Here is a 20,071-nt window from a genome sequence, read left to right as displayed (position 1 = left end):
AAATAATGATGATACATTGATGATTTTTGTAATTTATTTGAAAAAAATATATTTTTTTAATATAAATATGTAAATTTTGAAAATTAAACAAAAAAATGCAATGATGGAATTTAAAGTTTCCCTGCTGCTATTGCAACACTTTCGAGTTATTGCATTATACGCTTCGAACATTATGCATTTTAACAATATGTGAATGAAAATAGAATAAAGCGGTACAAAACTGGATCTAAATAAAAAATAGTATTCCCTTCTTATACATTTAGAATATTCATGTACGACTCAAAAAGAGGGAGGGAAGGTCGTTTACTTAGTATATATATTAAACATATGAAATGTAAGGGTATACTGCTCTTTGGAACTCACAAGAGATCATTCACAATCATGAACACTTTGGTAAGATCTTTATATTTATATTAACTTCATTTTAATTACTCATTTTTATTTGTAATATGTAGGCTGTTATTGCATTCGCCTGCCTGGCTGTTATTGCTAGCGCTTCTCCATCTGGCATTTATGGACATGGACTTATTAATGCCAATTACCACGGTCCGTTGGACCTTCCGGTGTTGTGACCGGTGCCGGAGCCTCTGGACCAGCTGGAACTGTTGATGGACACGCTGCTGTAGGACCAGCTGGAGTAGTCACCGGACACGGAGCTGTTGGACCAACGGACCCAACGGACATGGAATCGGTTTGGGACATTTGGGACTTGGACTTGGACCTCTCGGTCTCGGTCACGGATTAGGTTTGGGCTTGGGACCAGTTGGTCTCGTCGGACCAGTTGGTCACCTCGGACTTGGTCTTCATGGACTTCATGGTCTCCATCATTACTAAATCCTAGACTGCACTGCCTAGCCATATAGGCACATAAGATTTACTAAATGTTTGCTGTATCAGTATCGTCTTTTAGTAAACTCGCCGTACTTAATTTATTTCGTTTTACGTCACTTATAGGTATTTCGGTTGTGATATATGTTGCTAGGTGTGTGTCCTGTTTAATTGGGTTTAAATGAGTTTACACAATGTTAAAAATCCAGCTTTCAGTTAATGACAACTCTTGTAAATATTATAATAAATAGCTAAAAATTACAACCATTTTTAATTATATATAATTCCCATTACCTTTCTTGATTATCAAATCTCCTATTCCATATTTATATAACAAATATTGTAAAGTCAATAATTTATACTTAAATTGAAAAAAATAAAAAATAAATAAAGAATTAAAAAATAAACGAAGATCTATTCAATAGTCGCATTATATTTGTAAATATTCATATTACAGGTTTTATATACAATTGTTGTTTAATAAAATGTTATAAAAAGAATTTTATTATCTTCAGAGCATACATAAAACTTAATGTAAAAAATATCATTTTAAATTAGTTGTCAAGCAAGAACATCTAGCCAAGAAGGAAAAAGTTACTAAAATTAAATAATATATCAATGATCAAAAAAATGAAACAAAAATTAATGGATTCCAATATTAAGAAAAATGTTGCAAAAACGTAGAGATGTTAAGAGATTAAGAAATTATCAGAACTTAATTCAGAAAATATTTAAAAAAAGCTTGATTTGCATATAGGTATATTAATCACTTTAACAAATTAAAGATTGAACTGAAAGTTTAAAATTTCTTAAATTAATAGAATATCAAAAAAAAAAGATCTTTTGAGTATTGTAAGTTGGACTTGATTTTTTTAATGAAATATTATATAATAAATAACATTATATAAAGAATATATTATTTATTAATTTTCTGCAGATTTTAATATAAATTTATACTAATTATATTTTTTTTGATAATATAAGATATTCAATAAAATAAAAAAAATCATAAATAAAAATTATGAATTGATGAAAGTGAAATGAAAGGGTATATACTATATATAATAAAGTTTCCATTATTAATATTTGAAAAGTATCATATGCAACATTGAAAAATATTACATTACAATGCATTGCTATAGTATGTAAATAAAATCTATCTAATAAATTGCACTACCTGAATAAATAAAAAAAGGACTTTAATGCACATTGTATTTCTCCGCATTCATATTTAGCAATTCTCAATTTTTATCAGGCAACGAAGGACGTTCGTTCTATTCAGTATAAATACCATAACGTTCGTTCTGTTAGGGTATATTCAGTTCTGAGCTTTAACGAAGCACAACAACTAAACACATTACAATAATGAACTCCCTGGTAAGACGTTTTAAAAGAGTTGTAACTTTTTACTTAAATACATGAAACAATTTGAAAAATATTCGAAATATTCCAATATATTATTTTGTTTAAGAAATTATTATATTATAATACAATTATTGTTATGTTTTTGTAGACCATCGTTGCTTTCGCCTGCTTGGCTGTTATTGCTAGCGCTTCTCCATCTGGCATTTATGGACATGGACTTATTAATGCCAATTACCACGGATCCGTTGGACCTTCCGGTGTTGTGACCGGTGCCGGCGCCTCTGGACCAGCTGGAACCGTCGATGGTCATGGAGCTGTTGGACCATCCGGAGTAGTCAACGGACATGGTGCTGTCGGCCCAACTGGACCCAACGGACATGGAATCGGTTTGGGAGGTTTGGGACTTGGACACGGTCTCGTCGGTGGACCCTTGGGATTAGGATTAGGTCATGGTTTGGGATTGGGAGTCGGCCATGGTTTGGGATTGGGATTGGGACCACTTGGACTTGGACCAGTCGGCCATCTCGGTCTTGGTCTTCACGGTCTCCATGGACATTACTAAATCCACTGAGCATTTCCTAGCCATATATTCATAACCGCAAACATTCATCAGTTTCTTCTAGTTCTATCAGTATCTTATACTTACTATTTATTATTGTCAATGTTATATAGCTAGGTACATGTACTTTGCATTTAATTATTTCTTCAGCCCCAAGAGTCTATCTACTTCCACTAAGACGAAAAATGCTCAAACTTCTTAAGGCAATTCTACATGTTTGTAAATATTATAAAATGTGTTTAATAAACATTAAGAAAATAAAAATATATCTTCTAATATTTCATACTCCATATTTCTCCTAAATCCACAAAATATAAAGTACGTTTACAAGACATCAATATATATATAATTATAATTTACAATAAATCTATTTATTCTCTATACATTCAGCTTTTACTTTTAATACTTTGAAAAATTCTTTAATGAATTATAAAAAAATGTCGAGGAAATAAATAAATACTAATTACAGTAGCAAAGACAAAGACACTATGCCTTTTTTCAATGAATAATTTGACTATATTTCTTAAAAATCGATCAAATCAAGTAAAGCAATATATTCCTATTTTGAAAATATCCCGCACTGTTAGGAACCGGACTTATCTACACAAAAGGAGGCTTGCCTGTAGGAAGAAAAAATTGATGATTTATGTATTTTTGTGTACTATTTTTAGAATTTATTTATATTTTTCTCAATTGATACTCACTACATTCCCCAAACATCCAGTTTTTAATCTATTATAGTTTCCGAGAAAATCACTAATATATGCTTTTCAAATTACAGCGAAATGAATGAAATAACAACAATGTATGAATAGTGCGGGTATTTTGAAAATATACCGTACTGTAAGAAACAGGACACAAAAGGAGACTTGACTGTAAGAAGAAAAACCAATCAATTATATAGAACATTTTTTGTATTATTTTTAGAACTTATTTAGATTTTGCTCAATTAATACTCACTACATTCCTCAAACATCCACTTTTCATATACATTGTTTGAATATATTCAGTCTATTATAGTTTCCGAGAAAATCACTAAAATCTGAAAATACTGCTTTTTTTTGTGTGTTATTCTTTTATTCAGCTTTCATTTGCATCTTCTGATTCTATTTAATCTAGTACAGTTTTTGAGAAAGGGCTAACGATCTTTGTCATTAATTATAAAATTTCTGTAATATTTAAAATATAAATTTAAAACATATTTTATTAAATTATAAACAAAGTGTCACAAGTAATTTTATAAATGAAGAGAACTGTACCGTATTTAAGATAATTATTGAGGTCCTTAACCAACATATTTTAATTTCAGTTTTAGCAATGCAATAGCGAAGGGTAATTGCACAACAGTCTCTTTACACGCATTGTAATCTTACCCAAAGAAAGTGCATATGCAAATTGCGTAACAAAATACGTGTACAAAAAGTAATAGGAATTATGTGAATACAGATTTAGTGCATTTATTCAATACCGTACGAAGGTCGATCGATTGGTATATATAGTAAATATTTCGTTCGTTGTATCATATCAGTTTCTGACTTCTCAAGTAAGAGATCAATAAACCGTTTTTTTGCAAGATGAATACATTTGTAAGAAATAATAATTATTATTATAATCATTTATTAATTAATTATAATTGATTTTAGGTCGTAGTTGCTTTCGCCCTTTTGGCTCTTGCCGGCGCTTCTCCATCCGGTATTTATGATCATGGACTTGGACTTGGCCATGGACTTGGTGGACTTGGAGGACTTGGTCATGGAAGTATTAACCACAATTACCACGGATCTGTTGGACCAAGTGGAGTGGTAACCGGCGCTGGAGCTTCCGGACCAGCTGGTACCGTCGATGGACATGGTGCTGTTGGACCATCCGGTGTCGTTAACGGACACGGTGCTGTTGGACCAACCGGACCTAACGGACATGGAATTGGTCTTGGACATGGACTCGGTTTGGGAGGACTTGGACATGGCGTAGTTGCTGGACATCTTGGTCTCGGACATGGTTTGGGATTGGGACCAGTTGTAGGACCTGCCGGTCTTGGTCTCCATGGAGTTTACGGTCTTCACGGACTTCATGGAGTGCATGGACTTCATGGACTTCACGGACTTCATCATTACTAAATCTAATGATACGCATGGCCTAGCCATATAAAATTGTATCTTATTTATTATTACTAATTTATATTTTGAGATTTTTGAATGCTAGGACTGTGTTGTATTATTCGATAAGTTTCATAATATGCCGACAAATATTTCCGAATTATAACTGACAAATATTTAAAAATAAATTTATTTATCTGAATATCCTTCTTTTATTTTATAATTAATCATAATATTAAAATACTAAATAGAAATAGAAGAAATAGAAAGATATCAAAAATATTAATTTGCATTCAATTAAAATATTATATTAAACAACTATAAAATGATAATATTAAACAAAATATATACGCGTATATAATTTGAATTATCATTATAGGTTTAAAATATATATATCCAAATGATAAGCAATTAAAAATGTTTATAAATTGAATAATTCCAATACCAAAGTACATAACTACTTTATATACCCAAAAATATATACTTAACACTTTTTTAAACTAAAATATTATAATTTAAAGTACAAAGCAAAATTTTCAAATGTTGCACAATTGAAAAGTTTTGTATAATAAATAATGAGGTCAGAAAGACCTATGTAGCTCTTTGTAGCAGTTGACTTTTTATTTTATTATTGCATTAAGATTTTATTTTGTATTTTTATTGTTGCAATAAATAATAAAATTATTATTTAATAAACAATAACGTATTGCATCATATCTAAATTTTAGATTAATAAATAAAGAATTTAGTACACTAATATTATCTGTTGTTTTTTTTCTTCTATAATTGATATCAATAATTATTTTAAACACATTTTGTATTTGCTTTTTAAATATTGAATATCAGTATTAATGATGATATTTTAATTATATTAATTTGGAGTAAATATGAAAAAAAAAATCTGATGAAATCAATGTATAAATTATAATCAGCAACAGATTTTTGTATTGCATCATGTATAGTATTTTTAAAAAATAGTAAACTATTGTTAAGTTAATATAATTAATGATTATATGGATGAATTATAGAATTCTATTTTATTGATAGAAAATAATAATAGCATTTAAATAGATTTGGAAGCCACAAAATATTAAAAATATAATCAGCAATCATTGTAGGAAATTGCATAATAAAATAAGATTTTTCTGCCACATTCTAATATGTGTGAGTACATTGGCTATAGTAATTATATACATGCATGTGAAACAGTTAGTCCAAAATCGAACCGCAAATGTTAATTTTGCACGGTAGGCGACGCCCTTCTATGTCTCATGAAATGAAACAAAAAAAAGATCTTAGTTCCGTGCATATATTTTAAGGGGGAACGAAGGTCGTGCGCTTGGTATATATAAGAAATATGGAACATACAATGTCATATTCAGTTCCAAGTCTTCAGTACTAAGAGCATACAATAATTATCAACATGAACGCTTTGGTAAGAATTGCGTAGTTGATGATTATAAAAGAATTTGTAATAATTAATATAATTTTTTTAAACTTTCCTTCTTGCAGTCCGTCGTAGCTTTCGCCTGTGTGGTCGTCATTGCCAGCGCTTCTGGTATCCATGATCATGGTCTTATTAACCATAACTACCATGGATCAGTGGGACCAGCCGGTGTTGTCACTGGTGCCGGAGCTGTGGGACCAGCTGGATCTGTCGATGGACACGCCGCCATTGGCCCAGCTGGAATCGTTACTGGACATGGAGCTGTAGGACCAACTGGACCTAACGGACATTTGGGACTTGGTGTCGGTCATTTGGGACTTGGAGTTGGTCATTTGGGACTTGGACACGCCGTCGTCGCTGGACCAGCAGTCGGTTTGGGATTGGGACACGGATTAGGATTGGGACATGGATTAGGATTGGGACATGGTTTGGGATTGGGACATGGTTTGGGATTGGGATACGGTTTGGGACACGCCGGTGTCATCGGACATGCCGCCCATGCCGGAGTCATCGTCCAAGGCCCACACACCGTTCCAGCTACCATCGTTGGTCCAGCCGGACACATTGTAGCTGATGGACTTTACGGAGTCGGTCACGGTGTTCATGGACTTCACCATCATTATTAAACTTCTATAGACAGCATAGCCTAGACATATAGGTACAGACGAATTGCTGTAACAAACTTTCATTTTCTATTTTTTTTCTTATTTGTTTTGTTGCTCTCCCTTTATTTTAACGTGCTGTATCAGTATGATATTTAGTTCAATTTCTCCACTGATTCTATTTATTTCTGTTTCATTTACTTTTTAAGTAACTCGAATGTGATGTATGCTAGGTTTATGTAGTATTTAATGATTAGTTTTATCCATGAAGTCTGCTCAACGCAACCAAGACGATACGCGCTATGTATTACAGGATTATTCTTCCTACAATTTTTGTATATATTATAAAATGTGTTCCAAATAAAATATATATAACATAAAATTTTATATTTTTCATCAACCCTAATCAACTTAACATTTAAAGAAGATTAAATATTAATATTAGTTCAATTAATCGAAAACATAAATTCTATTTAAATTTACAAAACATATAATTATTAGAAAAGTAAAAATCTATCATTTTCTAGCTAATTTTGGAATAAATAAATGTTCTGTTTCTAAATGCATTATGTAATAAATTATGATAAAATATTAATTAACTTAATGATAACTACAGATAATAAAATTTGAAATTCACATAAAGTATAATAATTAAACAAAAAAATTAAATGCTTCTGCCCAATATAACAATATTTAATAATCTTATATCTTAATTATTGTCTCTCTTTTTATCTATACAATAAACTGTATAATAATTATATGAATATTAATATGATTATAGATTTTATTTTCAAATCTATTGCAGAATTTAGAACACTGCTGTATATAATTAAACGACCTTAAAATTGATAAAAATCAAGTAAAAAGTAATTATACATGAATCATTTAATTAATGCAATTAGGTAAAATTATATATTGTACCGTATGTGTAACAATCAACGTAAAGCGTAAAGATTGATACTTAAATAATATTTTATCGTTTACCCTGAAAATACGTCAAACTTCCTTCCTGCAATTATTCTCCGAGCCACTCCTTATTCGTTCGCATTAAAAATCAACTAGATTAATTGTTATTCGTGTACGCATGATGTAGTGTAATAGCTACATAAAAACGTAATGTATATTCAAGAAAAAAATATTTTTCTCGCTTTATAAAGTATATATACTATAAAAAAAATCAACTAAATTTAAATAACGTAGATTGTTGGTTAACTGTTGTTTTACTGTTTTTCAATGAAAAAAAAACAATTGGACAGAAAGACTTTAGACTGTTTTTAGATACTAATTTTAAAAATAATTACTGTTTGGAAGAAAGACATTAGTTGATAATAAATAATTATTCTGTTCCTATAAAAGTTATATAAAAAAAATAAAAATATTACAACTTCTATGAAAAAAATAATATTTCCGTAAATTAATAAGTTTGAAATTAGTCACTTGTAATTTAAGTTTTATTTATAATCTATCATTACTATATTTAGTATTTTAGAATTTCAAAAGAATATTAAATGATTTATTTTATTACTATTATAAAAATTACATTTTTTTTGGAATATAACCAAAAGTTTAAAAAATTCTCTGAAGGAATAAATGTTTTATACTGTACATATGCTAAATCCGGCTAGTTACGCATGTAATAATAATTATTCCGTTTTTACTAAGCACAATGCGAGGGTTACAAATATTTGAGAAAGTAACAAAAGGTATAGAAGTGTAGTGGTAAAATAAAAAAAAACGCATTCAAAGTGGTATACAGATAGTTATTATATTTGCTCAATTATTGAAGTCATTCTTAACGTGTAATACGAAGGTCGCAGTCCTACTATAAATGTAGGCGCATTATCATTCGAAGGCATATTGTAAAGTCTTCTGGACTCAACAAGATCTCCCAGCCATCATGAACACTTTGGTAAGAACATGGTTGCAAAATAATCAAAAAATAAAATACACACATTAATAATGATATTTATTAAAGTTATTAAATTACATTTAAAAAAATCTTAATTAAAAAATTGAATTAAAAAAATTGTTTATTTCTAAATTTGACAAGTACAATTGTAAAAGTAATTAGAAACAACGCATAGTCTGCATACCATAAATGCTTAATATTTACTATAAAAAAAAATTAAGATATGATATTTCTTGTTTTAGACTGTTGTGACTTTCGCCTGCTTGGCAGTATTTGCCAGTGCCAAACCTTCCGGTTGGGGCCATGGAGGAGCGTGGGGTGGTTACGGCCATGGAGGTATTAACCACAACTACCATGGATCTGTTGGACCAAGCGGAGTGGTAACTGGTGCAGGAGCCAGCGGACCAGCTGGATCTGTCGATGGACACGCAGCCGTAGGACCAGCTGGAATTGTCACCGGACACGGAGCTGTTGGACCAACCGGACCCAACGGAGCCGGAGCATGGGGTGGCGCCTGGGACGGTGCTTGGGACGGTGCCGGCGCCGGACATGGTGGTTGGGATGATGGAGCTTGGGATGATGGTGCGTGGGGAGCTCACTCCAACGTTGTCCATGGTAACGGAGCTACCCTCGTCGGACCCGGAGTTGGTCACGCTGTCGTAGCTGGACCAGTTGCTCATGGATACGGTTTGGGACATGGATGGGCTGGTGCCGGTTTGGGATTAGGTCTCCATGGTCATGGTCATTGGTAAATGATGTAGTCCCAAACGATTTAAGTCAAGTCTGCCTGCTCTCAAATGTAAACCAACCATATTTCTTTAACTACCCATAAACCGTTTCCCAGTTTATTTATGCCATCAACCTTTTCTTTCTTTTCTTACAATATGGTTTGTTTATGTTTATTATTGATCAAAAAAAAAACTTCCAAGTCTTCTTACACCTATAGACTATATCTGCCTCGTACTTATGACAATTCTACCTTTTTTCTCTTTTTGTAAATACGATTGTAATATATTAAAGTGTGTTCAATAAAACATAAGTGAATATAAACATAATTATTTAATTTAAAAATATATACCTTTACATAAATGCAAAAATAAATTACATTACATATAACAAATTCTTTTTTTTCATACATTTCCTATAAAAAGTATAATGAAAAGTTACCTGTAAATAAAAATAATTATAAATAATAAGCGAAAAGGCGCCTTTCTTCGTATACAATTAAATTTGTTTATTATTATTAAAAATTATTTAAAAATTAAATACTCTTACCCTGACCAATATATTATTTTATATTCATATTTAAAAAATATTTAATTTATACGTATTTACTCTCCATATTATAATAAATATATGTTATAAACTTAATACATCATGAATATGAAGTACTGTAAAAACTAGATAATTATATACTAATAAAAAAAAAATATGAATAAATGTACACATACGAGTTATTCAACGTTTCATAAATATGAAATATAATCCCATTTAATTGAATAATCACTTTTATTACAGCAATTAATGCTCAATAAATATAACGTTCCTTTATATTAAAATATTTTTATTTATTTTGAAAATTTTATTAAATTAACTACAAGATTAATTAACTATTTGATTTTAGATTCAACTAGAATAATTGCTTTATACACAATTATTTGTATTTCTTTTTAGTTTTAACTTGAAACACTGACTTGTGAATTGAAGCTAAACACATCCAATACTGAGCAACAACCTTCCTGAATTTACAATTTATATACTCTAAATGCACGTAAGAACTGCAACATATTGCATGATGCGAATGTCTAGGTTGATGTCTGGAATTTGTAAAAAATACAGTGTACGATTCTGATGCAAACATTTATAGTAGGCGTCGCCCTTAACGGCAAAGGAAGTAGACTGGATTTTTGAATAAAAAATGTCATCCAGATTTTAAATTTTAAGGTGGAACGAAGGCCGATGTACTAGTATAAATAGTTAACATGCAATTAGCTAAGGCATAATCTGCTCAACGTTTTGTGATAACACATCTACAAACAGATCATAATAAAATGAATTCTTTGGTAAGTTAAAAGTGTAATTTGTATTTGAATATTTTGTAATGGATAATTGTTTAGGTATTGGTTTGTATGGCTCTGATTGCCACCACATACGCATCCGTCATTTCTTTGGGTGTTATTAATCCGAATCACGGTGGATCCGTTGGACCAAGTGGAATTGTAACCGGAATTGGGGCGAGAGGACCATCAGGATCTGTAACTGGATTAGCTGCAGTTGGACCTGCTGGTATCGTAACTGGAGCTGGTGCCGTGGGACCAACAGGACCAAATGGTCATGGAGTTATTGGAATCGGTCCATTGGGTGTTGGACCAGCTGTTCTTGGAGGTATTGGCGCTGGAGTTGGTATCGGCGCTGGTGTCGGTATCGTTGGACCAGTTGGATTAGGATTGGGACCAATTGGTGTGGTTGGACCAGCAGCACCAGGCGTTGTTATCAAAGGTCCGGTCGTGGGACCAACTGAAATCATTGGACCATCTGCTGGAGTCGTTGTTCAGCAACCTGCTATTGCCAGTGGTCTCTTGGGGCTTGGCGGTCTTGGCCATATTGTGTCCGTTGGTGAACATGGATGGTAATTATAGAATATCCAGTCAGAACAAATTATCTTATTAATACTAAAAATACTATACAATTAAAATTTTCTTTTTTTTTATGCTGTATCAGCGTGAAATTCTAATCATTCTAATCATACTATTTTTTATTATTATTTATATATTTACCAGAAGTTCGATTCATGCGTGTAGTATTTTTAGCGTTATTTATAGTTTGTTAATTATAAGTTAATATTTCAAGTCAACTTTCTAAGACGAAAAATGCCATGCTTTTTATTACAACTCTATGTCTGTATGTATACATTTGTAATATCATGTACAATGAGTACCATTAATAAAATATAATTTTAAAACGTAAGATCTATCTATTTATTTGTAATTAAGAACGACTTTGGTCATTAGTCCTTTGGTAAAAAATAGTAAATAATAATTTATTATTTAGTGTGTGTTAACATATATTGGTTGGTTGTTGGTTTTTAATCAACGTATAAGTTTACTTGATTCATCAGTTTAAGATTGTTATTTTTATCCAAGTTTTTAGTTTACATAAAAAGTGATATAATGTTAAGTGCCTCTTGTCTTTCTGGAATATGTTATAAAATAGTGTTATTATCATAATCAACATAAAAGGAATACTTCAAGAATCGTACACGTAAGTTTATTTCTTTGTATTTTGAACTAAAAAATATAATTTATTGTAATAAATTACTGGAAATAATATTGTTTTGCATATAATATAACAAATATTACATTAAATTAAACATATCAAATTTTCTATGAGAATAAAATAATATTGTTATTAGATAAATAAAACGGGAATAGTTTTGGATGAAATATTTACTTAATTTATCGGTTATAGTGAAAAATCATACATACTTTAAAAATACATACTTTAATGTGTAACAATAATTCTAAATACTAACTTTCTTATGGTTTAAAGATGAAATATGTATGATCGAAATAAATAATATTGGAGTAGAATTATGTTATTCTTATCTATGTCTTAAATATTAAGATTTTGTTAAAATATAAGAATCCAACGGTTATATACAATAATTCTTAACATTTCATTAACTATCATTATTATATTTGCTATTTCTCGAAATAACTTGGATTGAAAATAATGTAGTACTATATGAAATAAGAAAATCTCATGCGGAAAGATTTATGTATTTGCAATAAATATTAATATTATAAGAAAATCGTTTTTGATCTAAATGTGGAAACAAATTTGAATATGGTTTAATTTTCTCTTGGTATGTGTATTTGTTACGAGGTTTTTCTAAATGGCCTTCGACCACAAGGTTTCCATTACAAGAAACCGCATTCTAAGGAATTTCGAGGATTCAGGATAAAGAAGTAAAAGTTGTGTTAACTGAGAACATACATTTATTTTTGGTTTTTGCAAAAACATTGCATAAAATTATTGAACACATTTTTCCAAGTCTTAGAAGGAGTTGATATCGAATCCGTTTACCAATGTCCGTGATGTCCCCATCCGTGAGCACCCCAACCATGGGCACCCCAAGCTCCGGCTCCGGCTCCACCCCAGGCACCGTCCCAAGCACCCCAGGCCCCATGCCCGTTTGGTCCGGTCGGTCCTACAGCGCCGTGTCCATTGACGACACCCGAAGGTCCAACAGCACCGTGACCATTGACGGAACCAGCTGGTCCCACAGCTCCGGCGCCAGTTACAACACCAGCTGGGCCAACGGATCCATGGTAGTTATGGTTGAGTCCACCCCAGCCGTAACCACCATGGCCATATCCGTGCCAACCGGCGCTAGCCAAAACGGCGAGCGAGATGAAGACGAGAGCTGACTGAAATTATATTAAATTTTTTTATATATAATCAACCGTTTACTTTCACGTTCTTACCAAAGCGTTCATGATTATTGGACTTGTCCGTACTGCAGAAGATTGCAATATGCCTACTCCAATTCCTAGATCACCTATATATATGTAACGGGAAGTGTATGACCTTCGTGCTCCGCGTTACCTTTTCACCAATATAAAAGTTTTCGGAATGATAAAATTATATTGTTTGCATGTTTTCTCGACAATACATAAAAAATAAAAAAGAATTGTACATATCTGCATCAGCAGGCCGCAATATATTCATAAACATTACCGAAGGGTATAATTACATTATAAAATGCATTGCGCTCCATTTGAAAACGCAAATTAATACCAATTAGTTTCATGACTAACTAACGCGTTAGATAATAACTTGAACAAACTTTTAACTAACAAAATGTAATAGTAATAGCAAATGTTAATCATATATAAAAATATATTAAAAAAGTATATGTTATTTGATGAGGTTTTTATGTACATTATTTACTTTCACTTTATTCAATAATTATAGATAAAAAAGTTGGAAATATAAAATCTTTACAATATATATTTCAATTAATGTTTTTTTTGGTATTTATCAAATATCAACAAATTTTGATTATTACTAAATTTTAATATACATATTGTTATTAATATATGATTTATTCAATGTATATATTAATTTTTCTAATAATTATTGACTATTATTTAATAATTAACAATAATTATTTCAATAGCACATACTTAAGAAAATTAATTAATTCAAGATAATTTATAGATTCTAGTAAATTGTGTAATAAATTAATTATACAATTTTATTTGCTATAAATTAAAATACTTTAAAATTTGTGTATGAAAAATAATTTTGAGAGTAAAAGTCTGCAAACAATAAATTATAGTTATTTGGGCAGACATAATTTGACTCCAAATTACCCCTATTATGAACATCTATAAATAAATAATTATAGTTGATATGAATCTCCTGTCCTTATTTTTGCCACGCTTTCAGTACTTATCGATCCCACAATAATTATAGTTATGGTTATTAATTTGAAATGATATTTAAATTTTACAATTTTTATTCAAATAAAAAGATTTAAATTTGGGTGAAGTAGTCCAAATTTGATTTTTTTTAATTTTAAATGGTCTGAAAGATCTAAAGTTGGCCAATAAATTTTGCCAAATAAGAATGGCAAAATGCAATGTTTAAATAATTGAATGATTCTTGAAATAAATATTCTTAAAAAAAATTAGGCGGATAGTCGAGACTCCTGTCGATATCCCTTTGGATATATGCTCGTATCTAATAAAAAATGTTTATTATTGTTTTATTAAATAACTATTGATAAATATTGCATAAATGCGTCAATTGATTAGAAAGTGAATAAATATACATAACTTTATGTTTTACTACTGATTAATATATTAAAACCATAATATTAAGATAATTTTTGTTTACATAAAATGTAATTGTTTTTTATTATCACTTAATGACAAACAACATTAAATTTTTTTAAATGTAAGCACCCCTATGACTAACAAATATAACGTGGGCTAATAAAGATACTGTCTAATTGAAATTGTAGGTATATGTAATACCTAAAAACAAACATTAGAGAATCCTTGGAACTTAAATTTGTTTTGAAATTATTATATTCAATAAACATTTGATGTGCTAAGTTTTAAGAATAACGAATATTTTGATTATATTTTATTTAAAAATGATAAATAATTCTGTGTTTTATTACATATTCTGCATATGAACTCAATTAATCAAATATGACGTGCAAAATTAAAAGAATGGAACTTTACAGTTACAACCTCCTTGCGATTTGAATCCAAAAACTTTTGTAAGTGTAGTATGAACGAAGGTCGTTATTTCAATATAAATATACGTGCATTATCGTTCCAAAGTCAGATTATAGAGACTTGCCAACAAGACAGGATCTCTTAAGAAACAATCATGAACGGATTGGTAAGTGATATGTCATTCAAAGTAATTGTCCGCAATGAATAAAGTGATTTGAATAATTATTACTTTTTCATTTGCCTCGATTGTTATTCATTATTGAGCCGCCTTTGAGAAATTCTATAATTACGGATTAATTAGTAATGTGCGTTAAAATATGTATGCTTTTATCTTTGCAGACTATCGCTGTTTTCGCCTGCTTGGCAGTTATCGCCAGTGCTAAGCCTTCCGGCTGGGGCCATGGAGGATGGGGTGGTGATGGAGCGTGGGGAGGACATGGAGCGTGGGGTGGTCATGGTGGATGGGGAGCAGGTGCTGGTGCCGCCATCAACCATAACTACCATGGATCCGTTGGACCTGCTGGTGTTGTTACCGGTGCCGGAGCTGTGGGACCAGCTGGATCTGTCGATGGACATGGTGCTGTAGGACCTGCTGGAGTCGTCAATGGACATGGAGCTGTCGGCCCAACCGGACCTAACGGAGTCGGAGGTGGATGGGACGGCGCCTGGGACGGTGCTGGTGCATGGGACGGTGGTCATGGAGATTGGGACGGCGGCTACGGAGATCATGATGATGGCAGCTACGGTCTGTGGGCTGGACATGGTGGTCATGGCCATGGATACGGATGGGGTGGTCATGGACATTGGTAAACGACAATTTTAGCCTACGAAATATGTAAATACTCTCGACAACTTAATTTAAACTACACCAATAAGACAACTTTATAAATGATCTGCCATATTGAATAGCATTATTTATAAAGATCATCCACGATGTGTTCACTTAATACGAAAAACAACACCTTTGTATATATATCAATCTGTGTTCAATAAATGCAAACGAAAATATAATTACAATTTTACTGATTATTCCTTAATACATTTCCTATTTTTTAAAAACACCACATTCACATTCCTTTAATTAACATTTTTTATACCTAAATCATAAATTTGATAAAATAATATTAATTAAAGCAGAAAAATATATGGTCAATAGCCATTTGTAGCAGTTACTCCTTGTTGTTTGATTACTGTTATTGTAAGAAAATGTATATTTTTTATGTCACTGGTACTAGAAAAAATAATATTAATTAATCAATAATACAAGAATTTGGTCGTAACATACATCAAATCAATTTATTTAAATAGTTAGATAAATATATTTTATTATGAACTTCAACGACTTTATTAGTAATATTATACTTGATGAAAGTACATAAAGCAATAAAGAAATGGTATTTAACTTATGAAACAAATGTTCTATATATAGTTGATAATAAATACAAAAATAATGTTTTGAAAAGATTTTATTCGATAGGCTGAAATTAGCATTTATATAAAAAATGTAAATAATTAACTATTAAATATAATAATTATAGTATATTGATAAAAATTTAATTATAATATTTATTGCGATAATACATAAGATAATAATTCTAAATAAAATCTGGCCAAAAGAGCCATTAGTTTTTTCTGACCTGGAATTTATATATTTTCTAAAGATAAGTGCAATTCGTCATTTTTTTGTTTAATTAAAAAAACTATTATTATTTTGGAAATGATAATTGTATTTTTTTTATACGTATTTTATATAATAATATTCAAACAAGGATAATTGGTTCCCAGGCTTTGAACTGTATATAATACATAATTATTAAGTATGCATAATAGGATATAAATAAATTAGCGCCATAACAGTTAATTTAGTTTTTAAATACATTATTTAAGAAATTAATGAAATTAGTTTTTATGTTATTGGATATCTAATGTTTATTATTTAACAAAAATATAGCACAAGTCTATAGAGTTTTTATAAATTGATGAAATTGCAGAAGAAAGTGGCAGAAGGTTGAAGGTGTTCGGTAGGAAAGCCGTTTAAGAATAGTTCTATGTAAATGCGACAGTTATTAAATCAGTAGTATATTTATAAAATGAATATGTTTAATTTATAATCCAAAAACTTTTCCAAGTGTAGTACGAACGAAGGTCGCTATTTCAATATAAATATACGTGCATTATCATTCCGAAGTCAGATTACAGAGACTTGCAAACAAGACAAGATCTCTTAAGAAACAATCATGAACGGATTGGTAAGTCCGCAAAGCAATATGACATTCAAAGTAATTGCCCGCAATTAATTAAGATTTTAATAATTACATTTTTTTTCATTTGTGTCGATTGCTATTCATTATTGAATCGAAATTCTATAATTTCGAATTAATAGATAATGTGTATTATAATTTTCGTGTCTTTGTTTTTGCAGACTATCGCTGTTTTCGCCTGCTTGGCAGTTATCGCCAGTGCTAAGCCTTCCGGCTGGGGCCATGGAGGATGGGGAGGTGATGGAGCGTGGGGAGGTCATGGAGCATGGGGAGGTTATGGTGGATGGGGAGCAGGAGCTGGTGCTGCCCTCAGCCATAACTACCATGGATCCGTTGGACCTGCTGGTGTCGTTACCGGTGCCGGAGCTGTGGGACCAGCTGGATCTGTTGATGGACATGGCGCTGTAGGACCTGCTGGAGTTGTCAATGGACATGGAGCTGTCGGCCCAACCGGACCCAACGGAGTCGGAGGTGGATGGGACGGCGCCTGGGACGGTGCTGGTGCTTGGGACGGTGCTGGTGCTTGGGACGGCGCCGGTGCATGGGACGGTGGTCATGGAGATTGGGACGGCGGTTTAGGAGATCATGATGATGGTAGCTACGGTCCGTGGGCCGGACATGATCATGGTCATGGATACGGATGGGGTGGCCATGGACATTGGTAAACGACAAATTTAGTCTACGAAATATGTTAAAACCCTCAAGAATTTAATTTTAAGTACACCAAATTTTATAACTTTATAAATGAATAGCATTTTTTATAAAGATCATCTATGATGTATTCACTTAATACAAAAAAAACACCACCAACTTTGTATATATGTCAATCTGTTTTTAATAAAATGCAAACTAAAAATAATTACATTTTTTAATATTCCTTAATATATTTCCCTATTTGTAAGAAATTCCACAATAATATTACTTGGATTAACACAGCTCTTTATACTTAAGACAATAACATTGTTAATTTAATTTCATTATTTGAATAAAGATTAATTAAAAGATTAAAGATTAATTTGAGAAAATAATATTAATCAATCATAGTGTATATACCAGAATTTAGCTGTAACATAAAATATATCAATATAATTAGTAATTATTCTTTAAATAATTTCCATTGTGGCCTTCAATAACCTAATTATACAGATATGCCATAAATTTAGATGTCTGTTAGTATTACTGATTTAATGCAGATGGAACAACATGTTAATAGATAAAATCTTAAAAATGATTGTTTTATTCAGATCTAAACCAATCGAAAATCAGTACGTTTTCATTTAAATTTATTGTTTAAGTAATTATACGTGGAATCAAATTTTCATGTTGTGGGGACCAGTAGAAAATGTCTGCGAACAACAGAAAGATCATATTATTTCGATATAATATAATTTATATCCATTTGCAACAATTAAATTTAGTTTTATTTTTGTTATTGTGTTGAGTTTATATTATGTTTGTTGCAATAAATATTATTGTTATTTCTATTGATATATTTTCTAGATACAAGTGCAATTAGTCATTTTTTTTGTTTAATTAAAAAAAATGCACGTAACCCTCACAATAAATATATTTTTTATGTGTGTTTATATAATACTATTCAAATAGTTTACTAACGCGGATAATTCATTCCCAGGGTTTGAACTGAATATAATACATAGCTATTAAATATGCATAAGTGTATATAAATAAATTAGCGCCATAACAGTTTATTTAAATTTTTAGATATATTATTTTAATAAATTAATTCCAATTATTTATACTGGTTTTAACATTAACTTAAACAAGGAGTACATTTTTACAAATAGTTGACATTTTTAAAGTTGTGTATATATTTAATAATTATCAAATACATATATTTGTTTAGATATCTAATGCTTATTATTTAATAGAAATATTGCATAAGTCAGTGTAAGGTGTGCGGCCAGAAAGCAAAAAGCTTGAACACAATGAGGCAAACAGACAGCAAGGAGTAGCGGATCATCAAACACTGTAAAATAAACTGTGTTTTACTATCTTTTTCTATTTACATATTAATTTTGGTTTTTACTCCTTTTAATTTCGTATATATTATATTTATTATGTAAGTGTAAGAATAGTTCCATGTAAATGCGGCAATTAATGAATGAGTAGTATATTTATAAAATGAATACGTTCACCTCCTTGCGATTTAAATCCAAAAACTTTTCCAATTCTAGTACGAACGAAGGTCGCTATTTCAATATAAATGTACGTGCATTATCCTTCCGAAGTCAGATTAGAGAGACTTGCAAACAAGACAGGATCTCTTAAGAAACAATCATGAACGGATTGGTAAGTTCGCAAAGTAATAAAATAGATACAACTTTATTCAACGCAATGAATAAAGTGGTTTTAATAATTATTACATTTTAATTTTTCTCAATTTTTATTCATTATTGATCTGTCTTTGATATTTCCCATAATTATGGATAAATTAGTAATGTATATTAAAATTTGTGTGCATTTATTATTGCAGACTATCGCTCTTTTCGCCTGTTTGGCAGTTATCGCCAGTGCTAAGCCTTCCGGCTGGGGCCATGGAGGTGTTGGAGCGTGGGGAGGTTCTGGAGCATGGGGAGGTCATGGAGCATGGGGAGGTGCTGGAGCATGGGGTGGTCATGGAGGATGGGGAGCAGGAGCTGGTGCCGCCCTTAACCATAACTACCATGGATCCGTAGGACCTGCTGGTGTCGTTACCGGTGCCGGAGCTGTGGGACCAGCTGGATCTGTCG

General features: G+C 31.1%; 9 protein-coding genes across 9 annotated transcripts; 8 read left to right on the top strand and 1 right to left on the bottom strand.

Moving 5' to 3' along the window:
- The first annotated feature begins 2,144 nt into the window (after nt 1–2,144).
- Nucleotides 2,145–2,951, top strand: LOC108567679 (glycine-rich protein-like). The gene is made up of 2 exons (XM_017928283.1): nt 2,145–2,205; nt 2,342–2,951. The coding sequence occupies exons 1-2, from the start codon at nt 2,194–2,196 to the stop codon at nt 2,753–2,755; spliced, it is 426 nt and encodes a 141-aa protein (XP_017783772.1). The 5' UTR covers nt 2,145–2,193; the 3' UTR covers nt 2,756–2,951.
- Nucleotides 2,952–4,279: 1,328 nt separating this feature from the next.
- On the top strand, nt 4,280–5,017 carry LOC108567678 (glycine-rich cell wall structural protein 1-like). The gene is made up of 2 exons (XM_017928282.1): nt 4,280–4,338; nt 4,396–5,017. Exons 1-2 carry the CDS (start codon nt 4,327–4,329, stop codon nt 4,867–4,869), a joined length of 486 nt encoding a protein of 161 aa, XP_017783771.1. The 5' UTR covers nt 4,280–4,326; the 3' UTR covers nt 4,870–5,017.
- Nucleotides 5,018–6,219: 1,202 nt separating this feature from the next.
- LOC108567677 (glycine-rich cell wall structural protein 1-like) lies at nt 6,220–7,247 on the top strand. The gene is made up of 2 exons (XM_017928281.1): nt 6,220–6,283; nt 6,361–7,247. The coding sequence occupies exons 1-2, from the start codon at nt 6,272–6,274 to the stop codon at nt 6,919–6,921; spliced, it is 573 nt and encodes a 190-aa protein (XP_017783770.1). The 5' UTR covers nt 6,220–6,271; the 3' UTR covers nt 6,922–7,247.
- Nucleotides 7,248–8,750: 1,503 nt separating this feature from the next.
- Nucleotides 8,751–9,807, top strand: LOC108567687 (glycine-rich protein DOT1-like). The gene is made up of 2 exons (XM_017928291.1): nt 8,751–8,806; nt 9,049–9,807. Exons 1-2 carry the CDS (start codon nt 8,795–8,797, stop codon nt 9,556–9,558), a joined length of 522 nt encoding a protein of 173 aa, XP_017783780.1. The 5' UTR covers nt 8,751–8,794; the 3' UTR covers nt 9,559–9,807.
- Nucleotides 9,808–10,825: 1,018 nt separating this feature from the next.
- On the top strand, nt 10,826–11,448 carry LOC108567695 (collagen alpha-2(I) chain-like). Its single transcript, XM_017928301.1, has 2 exons — nt 10,826–10,869; nt 10,924–11,448. Exons 1-2 carry the CDS (start codon nt 10,858–10,860, stop codon nt 11,437–11,439), a joined length of 528 nt encoding a protein of 175 aa, XP_017783790.1. The 5' UTR covers nt 10,826–10,857; the 3' UTR covers nt 11,440–11,448.
- Nucleotides 11,449–12,796: 1,348 nt separating this feature from the next.
- On the bottom strand, nt 12,797–13,335 carry LOC108567694 (glycine-rich cell wall structural protein-like). The gene is made up of 2 exons (XM_017928300.1): nt 13,294–13,335; nt 12,797–13,236 (listed from the first exon to the last, which is right to left on the bottom strand). The coding sequence occupies exons 1-2, from the start codon at nt 13,303–13,305 to the stop codon at nt 12,889–12,891; spliced, it is 360 nt and encodes a 119-aa protein (XP_017783789.1). The 5' UTR covers nt 13,306–13,335; the 3' UTR covers nt 12,797–12,888.
- A 1,801-nt stretch (nt 13,336–15,136) lies between these two features.
- On the top strand, nt 15,137–16,071 carry LOC108567690 (glycine-rich protein DOT1-like). Its single transcript, XM_017928294.1, has 2 exons — nt 15,137–15,226; nt 15,400–16,071. Exons 1-2 carry the CDS (start codon nt 15,215–15,217, stop codon nt 15,868–15,870), a joined length of 483 nt encoding a protein of 160 aa, XP_017783783.1. The 5' UTR covers nt 15,137–15,214; the 3' UTR covers nt 15,871–16,071.
- A 1,171-nt stretch (nt 16,072–17,242) lies between these two features.
- Nucleotides 17,243–17,987, top strand: LOC108567692 (glycine-rich cell wall structural protein 1.0-like). The gene is made up of 2 exons (XM_017928298.1): nt 17,243–17,309; nt 17,483–17,987. Exons 1-2 carry the CDS (start codon nt 17,298–17,300, stop codon nt 17,984–17,986), a joined length of 516 nt encoding a protein of 171 aa, XP_017783787.1. The 5' UTR covers nt 17,243–17,297; the 3' UTR covers nt 17,987.
- A 1,591-nt stretch (nt 17,988–19,578) lies between these two features.
- LOC108567673 (protein FAM98B-like) lies at nt 19,579–20,067 on the top strand (the record flags this gene model as incomplete). Its single annotated transcript, XM_017928276.1, has 2 exons — nt 19,579–19,631; nt 19,816–20,067. Coding segments are annotated over exons 1-2 (264 nt in total), but the record flags the coding sequence as incomplete, so codon positions are not given.
- Between the last annotated feature and the right edge of the window lie 4 nt (nt 20,068–20,071).

This window comes from Nicrophorus vespilloides, unplaced genomic scaffold (assembly GCF_001412225.1).
Source record: "Nicrophorus vespilloides isolate i.1.1-1 unplaced genomic scaffold, Nicve_v1.0, whole genome shotgun sequence".
NCBI classification, from domain to species: Eukaryota; Metazoa; Arthropoda; class Insecta; order Coleoptera; family Silphidae; genus Nicrophorus; species Nicrophorus vespilloides.
The sequence above is the reverse complement of the archived record's forward strand: the minus strand, read 5'-3'. Positions and strand labels throughout refer to the sequence as shown.